This window comes from Aspergillus oryzae, chromosome 2 (assembly GCF_000184455.2).
Source record: "Aspergillus oryzae RIB40 DNA, chromosome 2".
In the NCBI taxonomy this organism is placed as follows: domain Eukaryota; kingdom Fungi; phylum Ascomycota; class Eurotiomycetes; order Eurotiales; family Aspergillaceae; genus Aspergillus; species Aspergillus oryzae.
This window is the reverse complement of record NC_036436.1, coordinates 1171216-1195658: the sequence shown is the minus strand read 5'-3', so window position 1 is coordinate 1195658 and position 24443 is coordinate 1171216. Positions and strand designations below refer to the sequence as shown.

The 24443-nt window shown below is 49.7% G+C and overlaps 8 protein-coding genes across 8 annotated transcripts; 5 read left to right on the top strand and 3 right to left on the bottom strand.

The window, feature by feature from the left end:
- Positions 1 to 1243: 1243 nt before the first annotated feature.
- Positions 1244 to 3013, top strand: AO090001000468 (uncharacterized protein; the record flags this gene model as incomplete). Its single annotated transcript, XM_001818933.1, has 5 exons — positions 1244 to 1624; positions 1685 to 2154; positions 2203 to 2320; positions 2374 to 2552; positions 2608 to 3013. The coding sequence occupies 5 exons, from the start codon at positions 1244 to 1246 to the stop codon at positions 3011 to 3013; spliced, it is 1554 nt and encodes a 517-aa protein (XP_001818985.1).
- A 3620-nt stretch (positions 3014 to 6633) lies between these two features.
- AO090001000467 (uncharacterized protein) lies at positions 6634 to 7617 on the bottom strand (the record flags this gene model as incomplete). Its single annotated transcript, XM_001818932.3, has 1 exon — positions 6634 to 7617. One exon carries the CDS (start codon positions 7615 to 7617, stop codon positions 6634 to 6636), a length of 984 nt encoding a protein of 327 aa, XP_001818984.3.
- Positions 7618 to 10482: 2865 nt separating this feature from the next.
- On the bottom strand, positions 10483 to 12775 carry AO090001000466 (VHS domain protein; the record flags this gene model as incomplete). The annotated part of the gene is made up of 9 exons (XM_023234565.1): positions 10483 to 10683; positions 10739 to 10995; positions 11065 to 11277; positions 11328 to 11703; positions 11756 to 12028; positions 12080 to 12373; positions 12424 to 12499; positions 12548 to 12635; positions 12709 to 12775. The coding sequence occupies 9 exons, from the start codon at positions 12773 to 12775 to the stop codon at positions 10483 to 10485; spliced, it is 1845 nt and encodes a 614-aa protein (XP_023089675.1).
- Positions 12776 to 13154: 379 nt separating this feature from the next.
- On the top strand, positions 13155 to 14448 carry AO090001000465 (ribosome biogenesis TSR3 family protein; the record flags this gene model as incomplete). Its single annotated transcript, XM_001818930.3, has 3 exons — positions 13155 to 13390; positions 13499 to 13635; positions 13697 to 14448. The coding sequence occupies 3 exons, from the start codon at positions 13155 to 13157 to the stop codon at positions 14446 to 14448; spliced, it is 1125 nt and encodes a 374-aa protein (XP_001818982.1).
- Positions 14449 to 15504: 1056 nt separating this feature from the next.
- On the top strand, positions 15505 to 16737 carry AO090001000464 (phosphatidate phosphatase App1 family protein; the record flags this gene model as incomplete). Its single annotated transcript, XM_001818929.3, has 1 exon — positions 15505 to 16737. The coding sequence occupies one exon, from the start codon at positions 15505 to 15507 to the stop codon at positions 16735 to 16737; it is 1233 nt and encodes a 410-aa protein (XP_001818981.1).
- A 428-nt stretch (positions 16738 to 17165) lies between these two features.
- AO090001000463 (NADP-dependent oxidoreductase) lies at positions 17166 to 18293 on the top strand (the record flags this gene model as incomplete). The annotated part of the gene is made up of 1 exon (XM_001818928.3): positions 17166 to 18293. One exon carries the CDS (start codon positions 17166 to 17168, stop codon positions 18291 to 18293), a length of 1128 nt encoding a protein of 375 aa, XP_001818980.1.
- Positions 18294 to 19522: 1229 nt separating this feature from the next.
- On the bottom strand, positions 19523 to 20809 carry AO090001000462 (GOLPH3/VPS74 family protein; the record flags this gene model as incomplete). Its single annotated transcript, XM_001818927.3, has 4 exons — positions 19523 to 19573; positions 19632 to 20125; positions 20199 to 20445; positions 20540 to 20809. 4 exons carry the CDS (start codon positions 20807 to 20809, stop codon positions 19523 to 19525), a joined length of 1062 nt encoding a protein of 353 aa, XP_001818979.1.
- A 2220-nt stretch (positions 20810 to 23029) lies between these two features.
- AO090001000459 (NuoI/complex I 23 kDa subunit family protein) lies at positions 23030 to 23941 on the top strand (the record flags this gene model as incomplete). The annotated part of the gene is made up of 3 exons (XM_001818926.3): positions 23030 to 23313; positions 23482 to 23747; positions 23811 to 23941. The coding sequence occupies 3 exons, from the start codon at positions 23030 to 23032 to the stop codon at positions 23939 to 23941; spliced, it is 681 nt and encodes a 226-aa protein (XP_001818978.1).
- Positions 23942 to 24443: the final 502 nt, after the last annotated feature.

The window sequence follows — 24443 nt, the reverse complement described above, 5'->3', positions numbered from 1 at the left end:
TATGCGAGAATATTTTGAGCTGGTGAAGAGTGATTCCCTGAAATGGCAGTTGGTGCTAAATTTGGCTACTTCGTTCGCCAGAGTGCCTGACCTAGTGGGCATATCTAGCATCCGAAACCTTGCTGCATTGGAAGTTGCCACACCTCCACACATTGGAACCCCTGCAGATGATACAGAGACGCCCGTGACGGCACTAAGTGATCGTATCATCCGAAGTTGGAGCGAGCTGGCGCAGACCTCGGGCGCATTCGCACACCTTCGGGTTCTCAAATTATGTCACCAGGACTTATCGGATGTTGTATTGCGTTATCTGCACACTTTCCCATCCCTGCAAGTCATTGTTGCGTATGGCTGTCCAGGTATCCGCTCCATGTTTAGGGATGGGTTGGAGATAGATGGATGGAAGTCTCGACCGGGTCAAGATAAGCCACCGGCACTCTACGAATTATATCAAACTAGCCTTGCCAATATGGATGGAGTCCCCCCTGCTTTGGACCCAGGGGGTCCAATTCTGGAGTTCCAGATCGGCCGGACTCATCAAGAATCCAAGAGAGTGCCCACAAAGGCGAAAACTCTATACTTACATCGCACGAAGGCGGGAAATCGGATACCCACCGAGAACTCGGCACTACATTTACCGATGAAAAGGCCTAGAGAAGAGGTCTCGGCCTCCGGTCAACGTCAGAGGTGGTCGGGGCCGAAAAGAGCTGTGATGAGAGAGCGCAAGACCAAGGACCTCGGAGAAGTGTTGGGGAATTTCCTCTAAGCGAGCGGCTGCAGGAGAGGGAAGCCAGAAGTGGGCTTATGTGCAGACGTCACTGCAGGAGGGACCGGCACAGGTCACAATGATTGGCCATCAACCCTTAAGGGCATGTATACGTAAAGAAAATCGAAGTACAAGGGTAACGAACCATGGGGGGTTTTAGGAGCATCAAAGTAACAGAGCCATTGTTCGTATGATTTTTATGACGCCATGGCCACCTGACGCTGATTGGCCACCGTCGCCCGCCAACCAAACATCGTCAATTCCCCGCAACCCCGTGATTGGCATCGATCATGCTCTCGCAACTGGCGATAGCTGTGCAGATAACCTGATCAGTAGCTTTGTTCTATATATGTGAATTTTATGTGAATCTACTGTATTCCACGCTAGTGAACCCACACAATACTCAACCCAAACTCTTCGTTCAACACAGTCAGCTTATCAGGGGAATTTCCCGGAACGCCATCGCCTGGTTCAACCATGACGGACCAGCAGCCAGGTGAACCAGTTGCAGACAATTCCAGTGGATCGAACGTTACATCTCCTCGATCCAGCACGGATTCTCGCTCTCCATCTACACGCAGTCAGTCGCTACGGCTGTCGCACGTCTCTCCCAACCATCAGCACCGTCACAGCCTCAGTGAAAGTCTGCGCGGGGCTCCAAATTCCCCACGTAGCCGTCGACAGCCGTCACTCACACAGGCTGCAATCCAGAGTCTGATCGACAACCCACCAGCTCCCAACCATGTAAACCCTGCCTTTGTAGGTCGCGACTGGAGGGAAATTTCAATCGGAGAGCTGGTTAGCCCGAACGATTTGAGGTTTGTGGAGATTGATACAGGCATTGAGGATGCGACTAATGTGAGTTGCGATACATGATTCGGGAGTAGAGAAGTGGGATCGAGGTTTGACAACTACTAGGTCCTGATTGATTCCGATGCTCCTGTACTTCTGATTCGCGAGACTCCTGAACACAAGACTGCTGTCGGCACTTTCGATTATTCGGATCTAAATGCGTACCTTCTCCTCGCGGCGGGTCTGACACAGCCCGACGAGAATACCCGTGCTTCTTATGACCAACTGGCCCGAAAGGCCAAGGAAGGAATCAAGATACCATTGAAAGATGTAAAGGACCTCGGCAGGAAAGAACCTTTGACGACGCTTCCGGCGTCGGCCAGCGTGATGGCAGCTGTAGAGACGTTCGGAGGAGGCGTTCATCGGGTGGTTGTGGTCGACGAGCGTAAACAAAATGAGGTAGTGGGCATCTTCAGCCAATTCCGACTGGTCAAATTTCTATGGGAAAATGGGCGCAGCTTCCCTGTGATTGATCAGCTGTATCCGCAGGCGCTGCGGGATTTGAGGATAGGATCTCGGGATGTGATCTGCATCAAGTAGGTCTACTTCTCGATGTACAGTTAGCTCGTCTAACGTGCGTATAGCGGGGACAAGCCTCTATCGGAGGCACTGCATCTCATGAACAACGAGGGCATCACGTCGGTCGCTGTGGTAGATAACCATACCAACGTGGTGGGCAATATATCCCTCACGGACGTTAAGGTATGAACCGGGCATGGCTGGCGAGGAGACAGTAGGGCTAACCGAAAGAACAGCTCCTAACGCGCTCATCCTCGCTTCCACTCCTCCACAATACATGTACTCATTTCATCTCCGTGATTCTTTCCACACGGGGTCTGGTGGATGGCAAGGATTCATTCCCAGTGTTTCATGTGAATCCCGGATCGACGTTGGCTCACACCGTTGCCAAGGTAGTAGCCACTAGATCCCATCGGTGAGTCTGCTGCCTGATCCCTACGAAGCTAGCTCTTGTTAATCGACTGAAATAGCCTATGGATCACCGATCCGTTGTCTCCTTCCTCGTCGGGACCGCCGACTCCATCCCACTCGGCCGTGCATCTCCCTCTGCCCACTAACTCAGGGAACACGCATTCACCTCCTTCACCTACTCCAGGGAGCGCCAATGTACAGCCGCCGCTTACACACGCAGCGCCCGCGGGGCTGTCGCACGCCGTCGCGCCGTCCATCCCAGCTTCCGCTCTTCCGGGGGCACGGCTTTCCGGACGCTTGGTGGGGGTGGTTAGCCTCACGGATATATTGAATCTGCACGCGCGGGCCAGCGGGCTCAGCCCGGCTGACCCCGCGGAAAGCCGTAGCCGCCGGCGACGCAGCAGCAGTTCGAGCCTCAGCGTGCGACGCAGTGGGGAGATAGGGCGGGAGTTGTTCAGTCGGTAGCGCTCGGTCGGTCGATCAGGACTAGGAACAAGGCACATCCACAACCACATTCGTTCTTTCAAGACACTGACTAAATCCCTCATCAATATCCCGAAATGGTTCCAGGCGTACATACGGAGTAGGGCTAGTGCATCGAGTTAGAAGAAACTTCAAATTCAAAAGAGTTCCATACCTACAAACACACATGCAGCGATCCACCATGCATTCCACAATATGAACCCTAACGACTCAATGGCCGACTCTACCCATCCCAACCTGACTCGACCATGAACAGAATGATCGGCAAGACTCGGCCAGCCCGACAGGTTCCCAAACGTTCAAGCATGTCCCCTCCACCCCAATCAGATCTCACAACCCATCTGATACCATGGATCCAAGATCTGAAAAACCCCACTCACGGATCCTCAAACAGCCAGTCCAGTCTCCATTAGCACTCTGGTCGCCAGTATATCACAGCACGACCTAAGCAACTCAATTCCCAAAACCCCAGTCTAGCCTCAACCAATCCAGCAGCCAAAGATGAAAACCGAGATAACTCCACCCTGAAACCTAATCTCACCTGGCGACCGTGCGGCGTAAATACCCTTCCCCCACCCAACCCGGGGAATTGAACTTGAGAAAAGAGAGATATGAGTGGTCTGGGGAAAGTGGCAAAGTGTGCTCGAGCCATGGGCAGGCGATTCGCAATGTGTTTCTGTTTCTGGCTAATGTTACTGTGGGGGGTAGGAGGGGCGTGTGTACCGGAGTTATAGGTAGCTAGCTCTATTTTGAAGACTTTTTTTTTTTTTTTTACCCTTCTCCTCTTAGGACTTCCCCTATCATGCTCGTGTTGTGTTTTGATTTGGGGAGACGGCATGCTGCTCGTGTTGGTCTGCGGGGTTATCTCTCGGGAATTGGGGGTAACAGACGATGGTCCTGTATAGTTATATCCAATTGGGGATTGACATTCTTCCATTTAGTCTTGCCTCTCGCATAGCCTTTACCAATAGTTATGAGTACTACCCTGTAGACAGCAAAGATCGACATCCCAATTCGAAACAACATACTTCGTCCATTACGGAAATTATATCCCAAACAGCCAACAGAGAAGAAACCCACAACCTCACCCTGACACATAGTACACAGTAGTACATACACAGTAGTACATAAGTAACAATACCAAGAACCAAAAGTACCTAACAATCCTACCAACCTCCAATACACAAACACAACCCAACCTCCAACCCCGCAAAAAGCAACATCCAACTCCCACCACGGAGAATAAATCCTCAAGCACTCCGTTCCCCCCTCCCCTAGGGACGATCCCGGCCCGGATCGTAATGTCTAGATTGGGGTCTTTCTCGGGCGAGAGTTTGGATTATGGGAAGTTTTATTATGGGTGGGATCCTTGGATGGGGTGGTTGGATTGGGATAGAATGGTTCTTGGGTGTGTGGGATGGAGTTGTAGCTTAGCTTAGCTACTGCTACTGGTAAGAGCTTGTGGGTGCTTGGTTTGGATTACAGGGTTGCTGGTGGGTAGGGAGAGAGATTGATTTGGAATTGAGAGACAGGGATCGAATACTACCTACCGTCTCTATCTAGGTAGGTAAGTGGGCACGCGAACTTATGGGACTTGTTGGTAGTAGTAAAACATACATACATAGTGGGTGTACTAGCAGGGAATACAGCACAACGTTACTATGGGATACTTCCCTCCTACCTACCTACCTACCTACCTACCTATCAGTGGGGTTGATAAATGGGCAAGGAAAGGTATACGGTTAACCTTCCCCTTACCCTTTTAGGAGATTACAGTGGAGATTAGGATCCAAAAGTAAATACACAGTAAAGTCCGAGTGTCGATCCCAACCATATACATAACCGTGGATAAGAGCTCTCTTGAGTTTTCTGAGTATAATTAGTAAAGTAGAATCCAGAGTCCAGAGTAGATCCACCGTTGTACTTTGTAGCGAGGTAGCGAATCAGCGTAAAGCACAGCTATCTAGGTAGATAGATAGTCAAGTAAGTAAAAGTACCGTGGATAGGAAGGGACATGTATGGAGGTAGAATCCCATCCAATCCTAGGATGAGATCCTAATCTTTTTATTATCCAATGTTATGCATTGCAATTGTAATCCAATGCATCGGCGGAGAATACTGCAGCTCGTACTCCGTTTACCCCGTTTACTACTACTAATATGGCAATACTAGTATGGCACTACTACATAACGGAGTACGGAATACATAGATAGAATCCTGCACCCTCACCACAACCTATCACCAACGCCCATCAAGCAGCACGGAGTCCAAACTATACAACCAGCCAGCCACACCATAACCCTAAACCCAAAAAAGAAAAGAAAGCAAAGTGAAAAAAAGGAAATCCAGCCCAATTACCAACCCCTTACACATTCCCCCCAAACAACCGGAACCCAATGACAACCGTCGTACGAACAAACTTTCGCGACTCACCCAGTGGATCCCAGGCCACTAACCCCGAAGCAGGAATTCCCTCCCCCCGTCCAACCTGGGAAGTGGAGATGAAGTGGAAAAGTGGACGAAGGGTCCAAGCAGGCTAAACTTATTCCGGGGGAGAAACGAGAGAGAGGGACCCACAGGAGCTTTCTTTTCTTTTTTTTCTTTTTTATTCATGGTGGTCTGTGCGGTGGTGAGAGTTCCGATCGGTTGGGATTTTGAATCTGTTCTTATTGTTTTTTCCTTTGATTAAGAGACTAGTGGTGATTAGTTGCGTTTCATGTGTTATAGTTTGGGTTTATTTGAGGGGGAAGGTGGTTAGTGTGTGCGGGGGAGTTTAGTTGATTTTCCGAATCAGACCTGACTCGCGCTTGCATATTACTATTTACTTAGTCTTCTACTAGTTAGTAAGAGATAGTAAGAGATAGTAAGATATGGTAAAACTATCGATGGAACTACGATAGTTCATGAATATCAATAGACATAAACCCAAGTTACTCAAGGATGGCTTTCCACCCTTTCTTTGTCAAAGAAACCAAAATCCTAAACCTGCAAAATCTGGCTGTTTTCGGTATGGACCTCGATCTAGGTTTGGATTGGAATGTCACTACATGTGCACAGAAATTCTAGTACAAAGTTTTATTTTTTTTCTTTTCTTTCTAGGTTAAAGTTGCTGTTGTGACAGTGTTGAAGTGACATTCTTACTGTTTGCGGCGTTTCTTGGCGGGTGGAGCTGCTGTAACCTTGTTGTTCCTGTTTGTGTTTCTGTGTCTTAGCTAGGGATTTTGATTTGTGATTCTAGAATTGGAGGGGGAGTTTCTTTTTTTTTTTTTTTATCAACAGTGGAGATGTTTCAAAAGTATACTCGGTAGGGAAAAAGCTAAGTTTAGGAAAAAAAAATGTTGGATGAGTTTTTCATTTCTCATTATTGTACAAGCCCATTGGAACGCCATTCATCCCGGGGTATTGCCCTGACTAGTCCAGCGCAACTTCAACTATTAAGACACAAGAAAAGCAAAAGCTATAGATGAGTAAAGATAAGTGAAAGCAAGAAAGGAAAGGATGAAAGGCGCCCAAGCTACCGATGTAGTAATGCAAGGATCATCATCGAAGCAAAGACAGAACATAAAAATGTAGAAGCAAGGCTAGCTATAAACATGCCAAGATCATGCACCGACGAGCCAGTCATCCATTTGGACCACCTCGTCCGGCTTCCATTCGGTTTCCGGATGGTGCAGGGTGTTGTCGAACGAGGGGATGGTCGGGTGACTACCCAAGGAGAAAGAAAGACCCTGAAAATCGACAAAGTCCTGGTCCAGGAACGGCTGGGAGAAGGAGACACAGTCGGATTCCTTGGGGTCTAGGGTGTCAAAGGCAACGTCACTGTGTTTCGCGGTGGAGGTGGGCGAGTGAGGTGTGCTGGGGGTAGGGCAGAGATCGGGAGTCGGGAAGGTAGTTGGTAAGGTTTCATTGGGAAGGCCATCGATGCGAGTCTCCACCCTCGGAGTGTTCTCGCTGGAGGGAGTGTGGGACGGCATCCGTTGGGCAGGCGTTTGACCTGGCTCAGAGCGGTTGCGACTATGTTGAGGCGTGGGCGTCGGTCGGTATGCGGCACTGGAGGGGATCGCGTGCACGGGAATAACCGGTGTAGAACCCAGACGGTCTCGGAAGTGGCGCACAGGCATGTTCATGTCAGGGTTAAACCCAGCCCAAGGCGATCGAACGTGCTGCGGGCCGATGTGTGCGGGCCATGTGGGGGTCGACTGATGGCCAACGTAGGATGGCATGTGTCCCGACGAGGCGGGCATCATGTTGGGGTGGAATGAGGACGGGGAATGTGAGTTCCCGTCGTACGAGGGCGACATCACATAACTTTGGTTGCCGGTCATGGCCATGGGGCTAGTGATCGGGCTCCCACGCATGCCCTCGGAGAAGGAGCTGCGAATGCTAGACAGGTCCAAGCTCATTTTGCGGACCCCGTCAATGGGGCCGCGCTGTGCCATCATGGAGGCACGGCGATGCTGCAGACCGGGTCGCATGGCCAAGGTGGCGAGGAGGTTCTGTTGGAATTGGGTGTTGATTTGCAAGTTCTGCGCTTCCAGCATGCGTTGTAGTTTCTCCTTGTAGCGGTCATCTACTTCTTCGTACATGGCCTCTTTTTCGACAATCTCCCGGGTGATCAGGAGAGCTTTGCCGGTGCGCTGCTTGTGCAGCTGAGAGGCACGATTGGCCGATTCTAGACGGGCATCGAGGCTCCGATCTTTCCGCCGAGAGGCAGCAATGAACGCTCTGGTCTCATTAGCCGAATCCCTCTGGAGGAGGGAAAGAGACTCTACCGTTCTTGATTTTCCTCACGAGTACGAGGGTTTGGTGAGATCTCAAACTCAACGGGGGAAGCCATTGCGGCGATGATGTTGGAATGGCCGGGCTATTGAAGGTGGATCAAGAGGGGAGTCATATACATATATAGGTATGGGGATACAGCAGAAAAGTGGCAGGTACGATGGATAATAGAGGTATAGGTATCAGTAGAAGTATAATCAGGGACTATCGCATCTTGCAACGAGGCGGGGGGCAACGAGGGAGGAAAGTACACGAGGAAGTAGTATTTAAATATGTAGTAGTGGATTGAGGGGGCTTTTGGTCGTCCAGAAAAACCACTTCCCCCTATTAACTTTGCAGCGCAGCTGTCAAGTTTCCATTGGCACCAGAGGGGGCCTAGGCGAGCCACTCGCTTGGAGCAAGTTCAACTTCGGATCCTCGACCAAAGGGCCGGTCAAAGTCTGGCTGCCGGCCGTTCCGTGGATCCCAATCCGTCCAAAGTTCTCGCACTGCTGGTGCTGCAAAGGAGAAAGGATTAACCTTGGGTCGGTTCCGCTCGAGAGGAGTACTCTTGGGAATTCCTGTAAGTTGAAGAAAAAAGTACAAAACCGAGTCGCAGCGAAGCGGGCATTTGCGCGCTGTAACCGGAACCATTTTCCAGCATAGGAGGCAAATCACACTAGCAATTAATTTTACTTCCCTACGATAAGGGAAGGACGCTAAAGAAGCACTACAGTAGAAGTTCGAAACAGGTCCAAAGTCTAGACCAAATGGGGAGGTTGCGCTTCAAGACAGTCTGCCCAGTTGATCTTCTACCAGGTTTATAGAGAGAGAGAGAGATCTCCAGTCTGAATCCCACCCTGATTCGGCAGTTAACCCCTGCAGTAGTAGGCTCTTTTTGTCCGACATCAGGTTCACCCTGTGCAAAAAGAGTATCCCAGTAACTGGGGACAAGCAAAGTCTCCCCCAGATTGACTTTGATTTCCACCACAGCCTGTTGGTCAAACGGCTGTGAAAAGATGCCACCAGGGTAGACCTGCCCTAAGACTGGGGATGGGACGTTCATTGGTAGCGCGTAACCAAAGACCGAGTTTATCAGTAAACTCTGTGAGTTGGACTGGCAAGAAGGCGCTGTGATTGATCGCACGGACCATCTGTCCCAGAGCCAGACACCGAAGCGTCCTGAGTTACTTAGCCTAACGATTTTACTTCGGGGCCTCTCGGTGATCTCCCTTTCTCCACTCTTCACGATGGGGAAAGGGCCAAGGATCCCCATGTGACTGGGTCCGGGCCTCTCAGAGGCCAGAATGGGCAATTTCATGTCGAAGCCCATCTCCATCGTCGTGGGGGGGGCCTTTACGGGGCATGACAAATTAGAGATTGCCGACGAGATGCCGCTAAGATAATGCTAATCGGTCAGGGATTCGATTCAATCAAAGAACGAGGGGATGACGAATCCCTTACAGCATTGCACTAACCGTTTCATAACCTCACTATTGCTCACCGGAGAATTTTGCAAGTCACACTATGAGTCTAGCCTTGACTTTTGAGGTGGGAAGGGAGTCACGTTGGTCTCGTCGATTAGGGCTAGCCTTCTGCATGAAAGCCGCACCTGCAGGAACCCTAACAAACAGTCATTCCAGTTTCAGTACCGTAGGACTGAATTGGGAATGCAAGAATTGTTCACCCTTCTTCCGTTGGTCCTCGGTAATTGAACCTGCTGCTGGTCAAGGTACGAGATGCACAACCACAGGTACCCCCTCAACACATTCCACTACCATGGCTGTGCGACCGGATGATCTTCCATATTATTCTCTTGGCTTGTCCAGAGGAGAAAAAAAAAGGAAAACCTTGAGTCATTTGGACTATGGCTCGCTATGACCGCGCATCAGACCCTAAAGAGGAAATTCCTGGTCGAACTCCCAGTGTCGGGGAGAGTCCCGACTCCCGGCAGATGGGTCGAGCCCACGTTTGCCATCGTCCAGGTCAATCCCGGGATTCATGAATAGGCAGAGAATCATATCATATTATGTTCACATCAGAGTCAGGGGATTATCGTTACTTAACTCGGTTAGTTCTTCGGCCGGACGCCACACGGATGACGCCACTCCGTCGATTGGTATGGTACGACTGTGTTACTGTATACAGCACTTACTGTACCCAGTACAAGCAAGACGGTAACGAACACTGCTTAAAAAGGTACCCCAACTATGGTGAGGGGCTTTGGATCCAATAACCCTAACAAGCCCCCTTCCCTCCTTATCTGAGCTCTTCATCCACAGGCACACACGGCGTCGCGTGCCTTGAACTGCCTACATTCTCCTTCCTCCACGTTGAACTATGGATGGAGGGGAAACCAAGGGTGAAAATGTATGTACCTTACTAGATCAAATGAAATAAAGTAAAATCCATCATAATACTGTAGAGAGTATGAGTCCATCTCCCCTGACCGAAGGCGACTTTTTCCCAAACAGGCATCAGATATCACTCACGCATCAGTAGCTTTTCCTACTCGAAATCACGCTGCAAGACCCAATCATCTCACAAACTTAATTCACCAAATATCGCTCATCAAATGGCATCAGAAAGTTGGTCAGGTATAGACAAGAATGCAGGCTGGAGAACTGAACAACACAACCAAGTAGAAACAACCTCTGACTACTACTACTCTCTCTCTCTCTCTTCCTCTCCCTCTAAGCAATTCCCAACGACGGTACCATTCCCTGTTCCTCCTTTTGCTCGTTGCCCACCCGGTAAGAAACCTTGAACCGCATCTTAATCGAATTGCCTTTGCCCGCTTCCACGCCACTCACCAACATTTCCTGCTGGACTCCGTTCGCCTGCAAAGGTGCAATATCTCGCCCTGATTGGGGCCGAAGCTGCAAAGTATATGCCTGTTCTTGCATTAGCCCCTGAACCTTACTCTATACATTCTCCACTATAACTAACCTTCTCCACGGCGACTTGGAAATGCAACTCGCTTAGTGGCTGATTGGTGCCATTGGAAAACAAGGCCACCATGTGAATCTGCCGGGCCTGCTGGGGGTGCCGCCGCGCCACGAATTCCACTCGCAACGACGAGTTCAACACCTGCACACGATTCGTGGTCGGGAGAGCGTTACTTTCTGGGAGCGAGGACGTGAAATCCCACTCATCCTCATCCGCCGCTTTCGTGTTACCAGCTGCGGGCTGCGGCGAGCTGGCTCCTGCCAGATCGAGGAGGGAAGACCCGGCCGATGCGGGCTGTTGACTGGCAACTCCTGAGGGGAACGGACTGGGATGTCGGGGGCTGGCAGACACCAGCGAGGCGAAAGGGTCGGATGGAGGTGGGGTAGCTGTGGTGCTCTGTGGCCGCATCGCTGCGGGTGCAGGTATGGATGATTGAGACGCAGGGCGGGATGAATTCAACGAAGACAGGATATCATAGTTGGGCTTAAATGCCGAAGGGGCCTGCTGTATCGGCGGTGTAGAAGAAGGCATTGGTGTCACTAAACCCAGTTAGCAACAGGTCTGGGCTCCCTTAGAAAACAATACTCACCAGGTCCAGGTCCTAGGGAGATGCCTCCAGCAGGGGCTGGCTCGTCTATAGAGAGGCCAAGCAGATCATTCTCGAGAGAACTGCCGCCCGCCGGTTGCGAGGTATTGCCGTTTGAGCTGGGTTCTGGATCGAAATCGATGAGAGACAATTCATTGTTCGCGTTCTTCGAAACACCGGTCGTTGTTCCTAAAGTGCCCTTGGGAATCCTCGATGCAGCCTCCACATCACCCTTCTTGACAAGTTTGTACCGTTCGATGGTGCGGTGTATGCTGTCGTTGATTTCTAACAATTTGTGAACAGCCTCTGGATCGTCGGACTCCTCCTCGCACATTTTCTGTATCTTAGGGTGGGCACTTTGTAAAGCATTCGCAAGTTCCTAAGCGATTGACGGTTAGCGGCACCCCTTACACAGCCAGTGATGAACCTACCTCGAACACATCTCCTTCTGCGATTCGCTCTCCCGGCTGCTGGCTTTGTAACATCTCCTCCAGGATCTTGGCCTTCTGCTGCACCTTAGCGACTTCCTCTGCCGCCTTAGCCCTGTAGTCGGTTTTGTGTCGATTGTCATAGCCGGCCATCACCTTCATCAATCGGTTCGCTTCTTGTAGATCTGCCGGTGTGCCTCGACGGATTAACTCCTGAAGTTTCGCTGACTGAGCCTCTCTCTCTTCTTCCTCCATCTCCTCAGCGGAGCGAAGATTCTGGGAATGTCAGCTAGCTATCCTCAAACTAGCCCCGATAGAAGAACATACGTCACTGGGGTTCAAAACTGCAGCATCCTCGTTTCGAATTTCAGGGAAGACGTAGCCCTTGTAGAGCAGGAGACGGTGCATATCCCGAATATGTCCCAAATCCTCCTTGTACCTCGACGTCTGACAAATCGTTTGCCTCCATTCCTCGATCGACTCTAAAATGCGATGTTGAACTCTCGAGGGGCGCAACGCGGGCCTCTCGGGAAACCGTCGGACCAGTTCATTCAGAAACTCCTTGGTACTGATTTGAAGGTGGAAAGGGTATCCACAATTCTTGACACAGATGTCGAGGAGCTATACTAGGTCAGCCCCGCACTAGCTTCTCCGAAGATCGGTAAACCTACAGCCAACGCCAGTAAGGAGACATTTTGGTTCCGGGAGTTGATCAGACGGACAATCTCGAGTGCTGCTTCACGGGGACTGTAGACCGTAAGAATGCGCCATCCTACTGGGTTGTCTGCGACTCACGCATTGCCTTTCTTGGAATTAATCAGGTCCGCGACTTCGAGGTTCAGGGCAAGGTTGGGTTCGTAGTGGGAGATATCGCAGGCATGACCTAGTGAATACGCACAAGATGAATTAGAACATATTCTTGCTACTAAAGTAGCGGGGGTGGATTGGTAACATACGAATCGCTCGTTGCAGCGGAGTTAGGCCTAGGTCAGCGTAGGCACCAAAGCGGTCCCTAGCTGCCATTCGTGCTGATGCGGCCTCCAGGGTGGTGACGGAAAAGGTAACGGATGACAATTAGAGCCCCTATGGACAATGTCCGAACGGGGCGCAGGAACAGTAACAAAGGAAAGAAGGCGAAGTGATAGGGAAAGAAAGATAGATGCTGGCCTAAGCAAGCAAGTTGCGGGCGCGGCGTCACTTAAACTCTAGTTGGGTTGAGCTCCACGTGTTGGCGCTTCCGTCGCCGTAGTTGCCCCGTTCTTTTCTATGAACATGAACTACTCATACTAGTCCTCAAAAACCATTCTACTACTTCTTCACCTTCCACAGAACAACTCTTCTTTTGGAGTACCAGGGCTTAGGGAAGTAGCGAAGTCACTGTTATTCCAACCTTTATTGCGATATGGTCCGACATAAGAAAGACAATTACTCCCGCGGAGGCAAGAAATTTTCCTCGACACCCCGCCCACGCCCAGTGCCCCGCGGCGACGGCGAGTCCTCCGACAGACTTCCTTTTAAAGCAGCCTGTTGGGATCTGGGGCACTGCGACCCGAAGCGATGCTCGGGCAAGAGATTAATGCATCTGGGATTGATGCGGGAGCTAGGTATTGGACAAAAGTATCCAGGTGTCGTTGTTTCGTACGTAAACCTTTCTTTTTTCCTTATACCCTTTGTAACCTCTTACTGTCTTCCATATATCACATCACTTTTCTCTCTACTACAAGTAAACTCACAAGATGACTGCAGTCCGAATGCGAAGAAAATCATCTCCCCCGCGGACCGAGACATACTAGAACAATATGGCGCCGCAGTAGTGGAATGCTCGTGGGTAAGACTGAAAGAAGTGCCTTTCTCGCGCATAGGAGGAAAGTGTGAAAGACTTCGTATGTTGCCCTTCAAAGCTGCTCTGATAGGCGGCATTGACATACATACTAACAAACCCAGTACCCTATCTCGTTGCAGCCAACACAGTCAACTACGGACGGCCATGGCGGTTGAACTGTGTCGAAGCCCTGGCGGCCTGTTTCTGTATTTGCGGACACGAAGATTGGGCTAGAGAGGTTCTTAAGCATTTCAGTTACGGCGAGGCTTTCCTCGATATCAACTCGCAACTCCTTAAGCGATATGCCGCATGCGCCACAGAAGAAGACGTCAAACGGACCGAGGAAGAATGGCTGGCTAAGATTGAGAAAGAATACGAAGACAGTCGTGTCGAAGGTGCCGATGATATGTGGACAGTGGGAAATACGAACCGGAGGGCAGACGATTCTGATTCCGAGGATGATAAGGACAGCGAAGAGGGTGAAGAGGGTGACCAAGACAAGGAGAAAAAAGATGAAGAGGAAGAACCGGAAGAAGAAAAAGACCCCTTCGCCATCTCAGACGACTCCGAAGAAGAAGAACAGATGGCCGAAATCCGCCGCAAAATCCTCAACTCCAAGTCTTTCCAGAATCCTACTGTTCCCGACAAGCCACAACCTGAGAAGATCACACGTCCAGATGTGGACCCCGTTGAAGACTCAGACGCCGAGTCCGGGTCTGCGGATGGGAGTGACGACGAAGCGTTTGACAATATCATTGACGCGACACCGGTGACGGATCGGACAGGTATTATTGCTGCGACCCGGAAAAAGGGGAACGACTCCCTCAGTGCGTCGTTTTCTCGAACGGTGATCAGTGCTCCTAAGAGGTGGTAGTTCTCTGTCCGATTTTAATTTGTGTCTTGGTTGTTTTTCTTCGAACACTCTTCGGGATTCCGGCGGGAGCAGGAAACAGCTGCATATTGGTAAAGGGAGAATCCATTTAATGTACAGATTTATGACATATGAGGTTGATGAAATAAAAGTTAGATATAGATATTTATTTTTTCTCTCTCTTTTCTCTTCAATGTCGTCCATCAGCCTTACTAGGGCAAAGGATTAGCAAGCTGGGTGGCTGTACCTTCGACGCTGGACCAATGAGTCAGAACAATGAAGGCGGACTCTTCGATTCCCATGATCTGCTCCGCCTAGATCTTCTCTCCTTCACCCTGCGACACGACGGTAGTGCTAAGTGACAACAAATAGAACCCGAGGGGCAAGAAGCAAGGGGGAAATGGGAAACATTCACATAGTAGCAGCAGGACTGTTCACTGGCTAGCGTCACTGAAGACCCACGTTCCTGCAGCATTACGTCTAAACTGACTTTCGTGGACGTTGGTTTGATCACCTTCAACACTGTGCCTTAAGATGGTCAGGCGCCGAGAAAAACCGAGAAATCTGATAGGGTCACAAGCAACTCCATGCTGACTTGGTTGTATCGGGCGCCAAGCGATGAGCCATCACTCGCCGGACTATACGACAGACGACCTCTTTCATTCGCGGTCACAGCTAATCTTCTACCCGCTAGAGAAAGCTCGCCCTGACCGTCAGTTCGCCTGACTGTTCCTGATGATAATGACTCAAATTAATTTGCCGCCGAACCAACGGGGAAGGGTCACTGCCCCGTGGCTCAGAACCAATACGATGAGGTGTATGCGCAGATCAGGAGGACTATCAGCCTTACACATATGTGCTAGGTGATATAAAAGAATAGACACTGGAAAATCACCACAATTGACTCCGGGCTTGTCTTGTGAACTAATAGTCTCTATCTTTTTCTCACAGCACGAAGCACTCCGGATTCACTTAAACCACAAATTTACCATCGCTCGACTGACTGCTATACCTCTTACTCTACTTTGACGCCAAAAGATTTTTTGAAACAACCTCAGGATGGATTCATTGAACGCTCAAACAAAACATCCCCCAGTCATTCAGAATCTCAGACGCTTAGGAGACCGCTTGTGGAGGAGAGATTCGATGCTATACTTCCTGACCTCCTTCCTATGGAAGCAGCCTTCGCTGCAAGCAGTAGATGTCCGGCAGCATACAGTGTGGTTGTTCGATAATACCGCATACCTACGCGCCTCCCCCAATGCTAAGGGACTGATAGAATCGTGGCACGCAGAAGTCGTGGCTTGTGTATTTCGAAGGGACAGCCGAAAGGACATGAGTAAGATCGTTGCCATGATTGCGGATCTCATTGGCCTCGACGGAGAAATAGGCACCGAAAGGGAGACACGCCATCAAATAACACGACGGTTACAGCCTTTCCTGTATCATGTTATGCCTGCACATTTGATGATGCTCGAAATTCCGCAGCCGAATAGCACTACGATCATCCAGCAACTTGGTCCCACAAACAGCAATGGCATCAGCAGTCAGGTGGTGAATATGGGCAGCCGTCACATTACAGATGGAAGTGTTGTTCGCTCGTATCTCCGTGGCTCGAGAGACAATGTCGCAATGCGAACCTACTTCGCTGGCCCGAACGGTTGGCTCGTGATATCGGACATCGATGATACGATCAAGTATACCAAAACCTCCGAGTCTACTGGAATCCTTCGAACAACCTTTGTCGAAGAGCCGAGGCCTATTGCCGGAATGCCCGAGCTATACTCTCACATGCACAGGGAACTTGCGCCAGCATGGTTCTATGTATCTGCTTCGCCGTACAATCTGTATCCGTTCTTGCGAACATTTATTCATACGCATTTCAATCCTGGGACCCTGATTCTCAGAGATTCATCATGGCTGGATATAAGTGAACTGGTCAAGTCATTCACAGTAAATACCATGGAATATAAGGTAAAACAAATCGAGAAAATCCGGCGCCAGTTCCCTCAGCGAGAAGTCATTTGTATCGGCGACTCAACCCAAAAGGATCCGGAAGCATACGCAGAGATCTATAAGAGGCATCCGCACTGGATCCGCGCTATTTGGATCAGGAAAGTAACCGATGTTCCACACCTAGAAGATCAAAATTCTCCAGAGAGATTCAAGGCAGCTTTCCAGGGTGTTCCCGACCAAATATGGAAGGTATTCGAACAACCTGAAGCAGTGTTCGACTTCCTGGTTAATTTGAACGTTGACACTACCACGCATTTCTCTCACGAGACGCATTAACTGCAAGGATATATTCACAACAACAAGTTTACCCTGCATGGTGTGTTGCAACCTTCAGGCGAACTATAACTAAAAGGTTGTTGCTGATATAAGCGGAAGTAGACCCTCGTTAGTTACGTCAACATGAGATTATCTACATCAAAAGTGCAGCGATTTCCCCACATCTCATACTCAGAACTTGACTATTAAATGAGAGTTGCGAAACTGACTTCATGGGACGGTCATAACCGCTTTCGACGGCCCTTTGGTGCACAATATTGCAATCGAGGCGCGAAGTTGTGTTGACGAGTTATATACTCGTTGCCCCGGTCGGGGTCATAGTCTTCAAATAAATTAGAGATACTAGAGTAGGAGAAATACCGACGCCGTATTACACATACGCCATACACTGAACCATAATGAAGCCAGCGAAACCCTTTTCTACCACTATGGACGAGCAAACGTTCGTCCCGGGGACTATGAGAGCCCTATATCACCGACCGGCTTCTACTGCCATCACCGATCTGACAGCTTTGGATGCGCCCAGGGTAGATTCGGGGATTATCTTCGACACGGACTTTCCTGTACCAAAGCCAGCGGCAAATCAGTATCTCATTAAAGTTCAAACAGCGGCTTTCTCTCATGACGGACTAAGACTCGCTCGAACCCTCCATCCATCGAAATCAATCCCTCAGATTCCCCTACACAACTATTGCGGCATAGTCATCAGCACTCCCACTCAAGATCACAATAAACCAGATGGTCCAAAGTTCAAAATCTCCGACACCGTCTTCGGGCTCATTAGCAACACCCGTGATGGCGCCGCGGCAGACTATACAGTCGCAACCGAAGATGAGATCGCGTTGAAGCCGAAGAACATCAGTGCCGCCGAGGCATCTACCATCCCTGGACCTGCTCTCACAGCATGGCAGGCTTTGTTCACATATGGGGGTCTCGACCCTAGCGACACACGTCATAAGCTGCGCATTTTAGTGACCAACGCCCGTGACAACGAGGTCGCTGCCCAGGCGCTTCAATTGCTCCGAGCTAAATCCCTATTCCCACACCACCGGCCATGGATTTGCGCCACCTGTTCATGCCCAGAGCACGACGATTTCCTACGTGATCAAATCAAAGTAGACGAGGTCATCGACGCCGCGCTCCCCTTACCACAGGACTTCGACCTCGCCAAGATCTTCCGCAAGAACAAATGGGAACCAGTCGACATCATCCTCGACTGCGCTGGAGAACAGATGTTCAATCTCGCCCACTCATCTGACGTCGTCAAAAATAACGGCATCGTCCTGACCGCCGTAGACGACACAGCTGTGCAGCCCAAAACCGCCGACAGAGAAGCCCAGAATCAGAAGCAAGGTCTCTTCAGTCGATTCGTTGCCTTGAAACCGGATGGGAAAGCACTAACTCGCATTGCGGAACTGGTCGAAGAGGGTTCTATCCGAGGCCGGGTCCAGTGTCTCGTGGATCTGGCCCATGGAGTGGATGTCCTGGCGTCTGAGGCTGCTGGCGCTGGTGGAGGCAGGCGGGGAGGAATGATGGTCTTCCGGGTGAACATTTGATTTCCCTTATCTTTCTCTGTTTCATATTTCTACTATTTTTCTTCTTCTTTACTCGTTTGTTCGCATTCAGTATGTACAACCATTTCTTAGTGTCCAGCGGCATTTAGTTCAATTTTCTGACTTTTATGTAGAATGCTACACTGTTATTTTCAAATATCGTAGCCTAAATTGTAAGTCTTGATCTACGACTTACTCCAACATAAATATACACAACCGGAGACGGAGAAAACAAACCATAAACATGATTTATATCAATAATACTCACATCAAGTAACGACATACCAGAACGTAGAGAAAATAGCTCCCAAACCACAGCCAGCCAAGACAGAAAAAAGAGGAAATAGACAAATTCAAGCATACACACCACAAGAGAGCGAAATAGTCAATACCTTCCTTCCCTAAACCTGATATACACAAGAGGATCCAAAAGACAGGTAGTAAAAGAGGGAATAAGACAGTGATCCTCAGACCAGAGAAAGAAAGATAAGAGAAACAGCCATCAATGAATGAACATCGTAAAGAAGAAAAGAAGTTAATTGATTCATTAGATGGGCAAAATCGGTAAGTAAGGTAAGCTCGTAGACAAGAAGGGTAAAAAAGGAAACATGATAAAACAGGATGGAAAAGGGGAAATCATGAAGACACTGTTCCAGCCTATTCTCCTCCTACTTTCTCCCTTTGTCCGTTGCTCTTTCCTTTTTTTCATACCCTCTCGAGCCGCAAACCAGTTGGGCTTCGTTTTTTATCAATCGGGACATGGGATGCGGAAGGACGGTGGAATGGTTGGTTGTATTTTTCCCTTTCTCTTGTGCTTTTCTGGTTCTCTTTGTCCATGAGTTTGGCTTGCGTTGATGGCTAGGTATGCTTCGTGCGCGATTTTATGGAATAAACATGCCCTTATCATCTGAATGGAAAGGATATGCTGGCAATGCTAACGTGGTCGACGGGGAGAAAAAGCATGAATAAGCAGACAAGAATCAGATCGATGGAGATCAGAGAAATCGAACATTCGTAGAATAATGCATTGGACCGTATTCGACGGCTGAATCATATAAAGTCACTTCGCCCAATTCCAACCGCATACCGGAAACTACTGCTAAGTAGCCAAAATAGCAAAGGAAAAGAAGAACTCCTGCTGAAATTTTCTGGGAGAGGGATCAGGGGAATAAGTAAGATCGACGGAGAAGGCAAAGGGTGGAAGGACATAGGAGGGTGATAGATGAAAGCTCCTAAAGTAAGGAATCGAGTCTAGTAAAAACGCTCAAACATGCTGCAACAATCTGTGGGGTCTTTGTTAGTGGTTGCGAGTCAATATTCTGCAAAGGAAAACGAGCATACCTCCAACTGAAGCTCTCTGTCCTTGGCCTTGGTGACCTCCTCGTTGATTGCTCCCGCCAAATTAGCCCCAATTGCTTGCGAGCCACCCGCCCGCCGGGCAAATGGCCACTGGGAATACTCTGCCAGTAACTCATCCACTTGCGCAAAGGCTCTCTCCCGAGCCTCGTGGCTCATTGTGACAAGAGCGTTTTCCAGTACGTTCGCCGCATAAGCTGCGCATACCATCGTGATCGTCCGAAGGTAGCGGAACTCAGAGTCCTCAGGAAGCCACTGGTTAGGCGGGAGAATGACCGTTCTATTACTGCACACATTGCGCACCCGACGGTGGAGGTCATCTTTCGCGCCGCCGTCGGCGACAGGATGCGTAGCCATGTCAAAGAGGAGGAAGTTGCGTTTCTCGGTACGAAGAATGCCCTTGTCGACAAGACCCTTTGCGAGACGTTCGCGCACTTGCTTCAACTGGTAGCCAATCTTCATCAAATTCCATGTTTCACCTGCCACGCGTCCCCCGTTAGCACTCTGGACCTTCTCCGACATCGAACATAGAGAGCATCAAGTCGCACGTACCGCTCATGAGATCAATCCAGGAGTTCACACTCATCTTCTCGCTCGACTTCATCATCTTCAACGCCTCGTCCAGCAAGACCTCCCCAGTCAATGTATCGTCGACGACTTCAATCACACGATCGGCCAGGGGAAAGCGCCGTCGAGAAGAATCCTTCTGCATGCTAATACGACCGCGGAGGGCCAATTCAATCACAATACATCCTCTCAAGGCGTACGAAATGTTCTCATTCCAGAAAGACAGATAACCCTATGGATTTCCCGACCCGGTGTCAGCATTCAAATTGGGCCTCGCAACGCGCCATTCCCCTGCGTAAACGAGTAGATGAGAGCGCGAGACCAACCTGTTTATCTTTCAACCCCAGCAGTAGTACTTCCTCCATCAGCGTCAGCTTGGGCTGCTTGCTTCGTTCCTCGGTCTCGCTGAGGTCTCTGGGGTCGAATGCGATCTTGTGACCATTCTCGGTACTGGTGAAAGACGTCTCGGGGATACGGTTATCCAAGGAAGAGCCATTTCTGGAGATCGGAGAGGAGACTCGGCTGTCGTCGTTCTCGTCTGCGCCAGCGACTCGACCGCCACCTCTTCGGCGAGTCAAGCCCCCGGCTGAGGCCATGAGGAGATAGGGGATCGGAGTTCGGGAGCGGAAAGGAGAAGCGAAAGAACGGTCGGGAAGAATGTCAGGAACCGGAATCTATACCGCTATGACCTGCGACATAGACCGTTTACCAGTTCTTTGAAGGTAGCGTGGTTGTGACGGGTGAGGGAAGAATATCCCGAAAGTTTGCTGAGCGGGAAATTGTCAGGGGGGGAAGAGTGGGAGGAAGAGGAGGAAGAAGGACACGAGGCGGAGAGTGTGCAACTGGAACTGTCCCGAAACGGTCGATCGATAGGAATTAATTCAGGCGGACCAGATGGAATCCCTTGCACCAAACAGACACCAGAATAGAAACTCCGATGGTGGTTTTGGAGTTAAAAGGAATTCTCAATTGATATTAAGTTACGGCTCATTCCAACTTTTGTTCCTCTCTTAGCGTCAATGCTTCTCCGGTGACGGACCACAAAAAACATGTCATAATTTATTGAACCTGGAGGGACCCATAATCCAATCTCTATACAAAGCATTGTCGCTCTCTCCCTTGCGAATCTTCTACCATTGAAATCAACTAATTTACACATATCAAAGGAAGACCATCACGCTAGGTGGTTTCTTTTCTATCTTTTGAAATATTCCTTATCAAATAGTGTCTTATTCTCTTCTCTTCGACTGGTTCCGCTCCACGTCATCCTCTGTGAAAGTCGTCAGAGCAACACGGTTTCAGATCCACTCCTAAATTGTCTTAATTTCAAGAGGGCGGTATATACAACATGCTCAATGCATCTTGAGACATCTTGAGACCCGCGTCAATTCAATCACCAACCACATAACACCAATCCTACATGCTACGGCGGTCTATATCGAGATATTGGCGCATAACGAGGTCCACAGGTAGCCTGATAGCAACCCACACCCAGAAGTAATCAATCAAACTGCATTTAAGATGATATACACGATATAATAGGGTGAAACAACACCGGCATGTATCAGCATACAAGTAGCGTTTCCACGCTGAGACCCCATGTAGATGCACGCCACCATCCCCTTCTTTTCTATCTAACCCGCAAAATCATTCAGATCTTCGTATTACATAATTTAGTGGGCTGCGGTACTAGTTAGTCGTGGATAACTCATACGCGTTGACAGTGTCAAAGCAAGGTATGACTTACCATCGGGCTGAGCAAGGATGTACTCAACAGCCTTGTCAACTGTATCAAAAGATAAGTATATAAACAGTCACCGTATTTTGCCCATCAAAGGACCGGGTTCAGATAAGACTTACCACTGTGGATGGCATCGGCATCCTTGTCGGGGATCTCAATGCTGAATTCCTGTTCGAAAAACATCAATATTCAACTCAAGGCCAGTATAATAGTGAATATGCTATATCCATACCTCCTCAATGGCCATAACAACCTCAACGGTATCCAAGCTGTCAAGTCCAAGGTCGTTTGCGAAGTGAGAAGAGCCGTTGATCTGACAGATTCAATCCCTTAGTTCACCGTTCTGTGTGCGGGTCTGAACGGGTCCGTCAAGCGCCCGGAGACAACAAAATGTTAACTAACCTTGCTGGCATCGGAAACCTATACAGTAATTGGATGTATTAGCTATCGTTCAAGTTTCCCGTAGATGATTCCGGGATGGTCTTCGTTTCCGAGGCGGGAAAGTAACTCGACATACCTTGTCAAAGTTCTTCAGAAGGTTGACTATCCGTCCCTCAGCTTCCTCCTTGTTAAGACCGGCAGGAGCGGAGTAGAGACGAACGCCCTGGAAGGCAAAGCGAGGAGCGAATTGAGCGGCAGGAGCGCTGCGGATCTGGAAGGTAGCCGGGGCCCTGACGGCACGAGGCACGGAGGCCCTCAAAGAGCGGACAACAGCGGAACGGAACATTATGTCGGTTAAAGAGGAAGTGAAAGAAAGGCGCAATTGCCTGGGAATTAGGTAAAAGAAAAAGAGAGGGCGGTGGTGACGAGAAAGTAAAGTCGGGAGTGGTAGGAAAGATGGACTTTGGAGAATGGAGTTTCTGAAGTTCTGCTTTGGCGTTGCGGCTCGGGGGAAGCAAAAACCTGCGGCCGGCCAATCACGGGGCGGCAGAAAGAAATGACCTAAGCCGCCGGCAAACCACCAAAAGCGACTTTCGTGAACCTCTCCCAGTTGTCCTGTTCCCACTTTGACCCCCCAATTGATTCCCCTCACCACTCCATTCCTCTTCTCCAGTCCGCTATCTCATCCCCCGCCATGGCCTCCTCGAAGTCGGTCGCGAGGCTGGTCACCTACCGCCGGCCTGCGCCTTCTCTGTTGACCTCTTCTTTCCGTCCCTTGGGTTCAACCGCAAACTTCTCCTCCTCAGTGTGCCGGGCTGCGACCCCAGCTGGTCCCCCTCCATCCGGTTTCCGTCTGGCTCCCCCCAAGAAATGGGACGAGACCACCGAGTCCTCCTTGGACAAGGCCAGCAAATACTTCCTCATGTCTGAGATTTTCCGCGGCATGTACGTCGTGTTGGAGCAGTTCTTCAGACCACCGTAAGTCGCCTTCTCCCGCGCACTATCATGCCCTTTCAGACGCCTAGGGCCAATTGGTATCCCTCGCTGTCATATAATTCTGCTGTATATCTTGAATTCATGCTGGGACATGCTAGTTGGGATTCTCGACCGGTCGAACAGCTTGACTGATGTGATATCATAATCCAGTTACACTATCTTCTACCCCTTCGAGAAAGGTCCCATCTCTCCTCGTTTCCGTGGCGAACACGCTTTGCGCCGCTATCCCACCGGTGAGGAGCGTTGCATCGCTTGCAAGCTTTGCGAAGCTATCTGCCCTGCTCAGGCTATCACCATCGAGGCCGAAGAACGTGAGGACGGAAGCCGTCGGACGACCCGTTATGATATTGATATGACCAAGTGTATCTACTGTGGCTACTGCCAGGAGAGCTGCCCCGTTGATGCCATTGTTGAGAGTAAGCACCAGCCATCCTGAGATTATATCTCTTGAATGCCGTGACTGACATGCTACGACACAGCTGCCAATGCTGAATATGCCACCGAGACCCGTGAGGAGCTGCTGTACAACAAGGAGAAGCTCCTGGCCAACGGTGACAAGTGGGAGCCTGAAATTGCAGCCGCTGCCAGAGCTGACGCTCCTTACCGTTAAAACAATACCAGCTGCTTTCATATCACAAGGGCACTCTTGAATCAGGTGTCACATCACGTAAATCCACCTTAGAAGATGGGTTCAAAAGAATACTATCATAAAAATCAGTTAAGGGAAAGACAAACTTTTCCTTCAGAGGATATCCAAGGGTTGACACCCTCATCTTCCCACTTTGTACATATCTAACGCTTAGCCTGCTTTATTACCAGATGTACTAGTCGGGTTCACAGGGCATCCCAGTCACTAGAATTCCGGCTCTGTTCTTTTATTGTCTTGATGTTGGAGGGAAATCCCGCATGGCTTGTTTTCGTTCTCTACACTGTTTTTGTTAGGGAATAAATCTGAGAATACTTCATTTTCCTTTGTTTCAAATCTCTAAGGGCCTCTACTAAGGAGATGAGATGAAACCAAGAAAACTCCTTTGAAATTTATGAATATCAACAGGTGAATCGCTGCCTATGCACATATGCACAAATAACAAGATAACCCCCCAAAGAAGCCC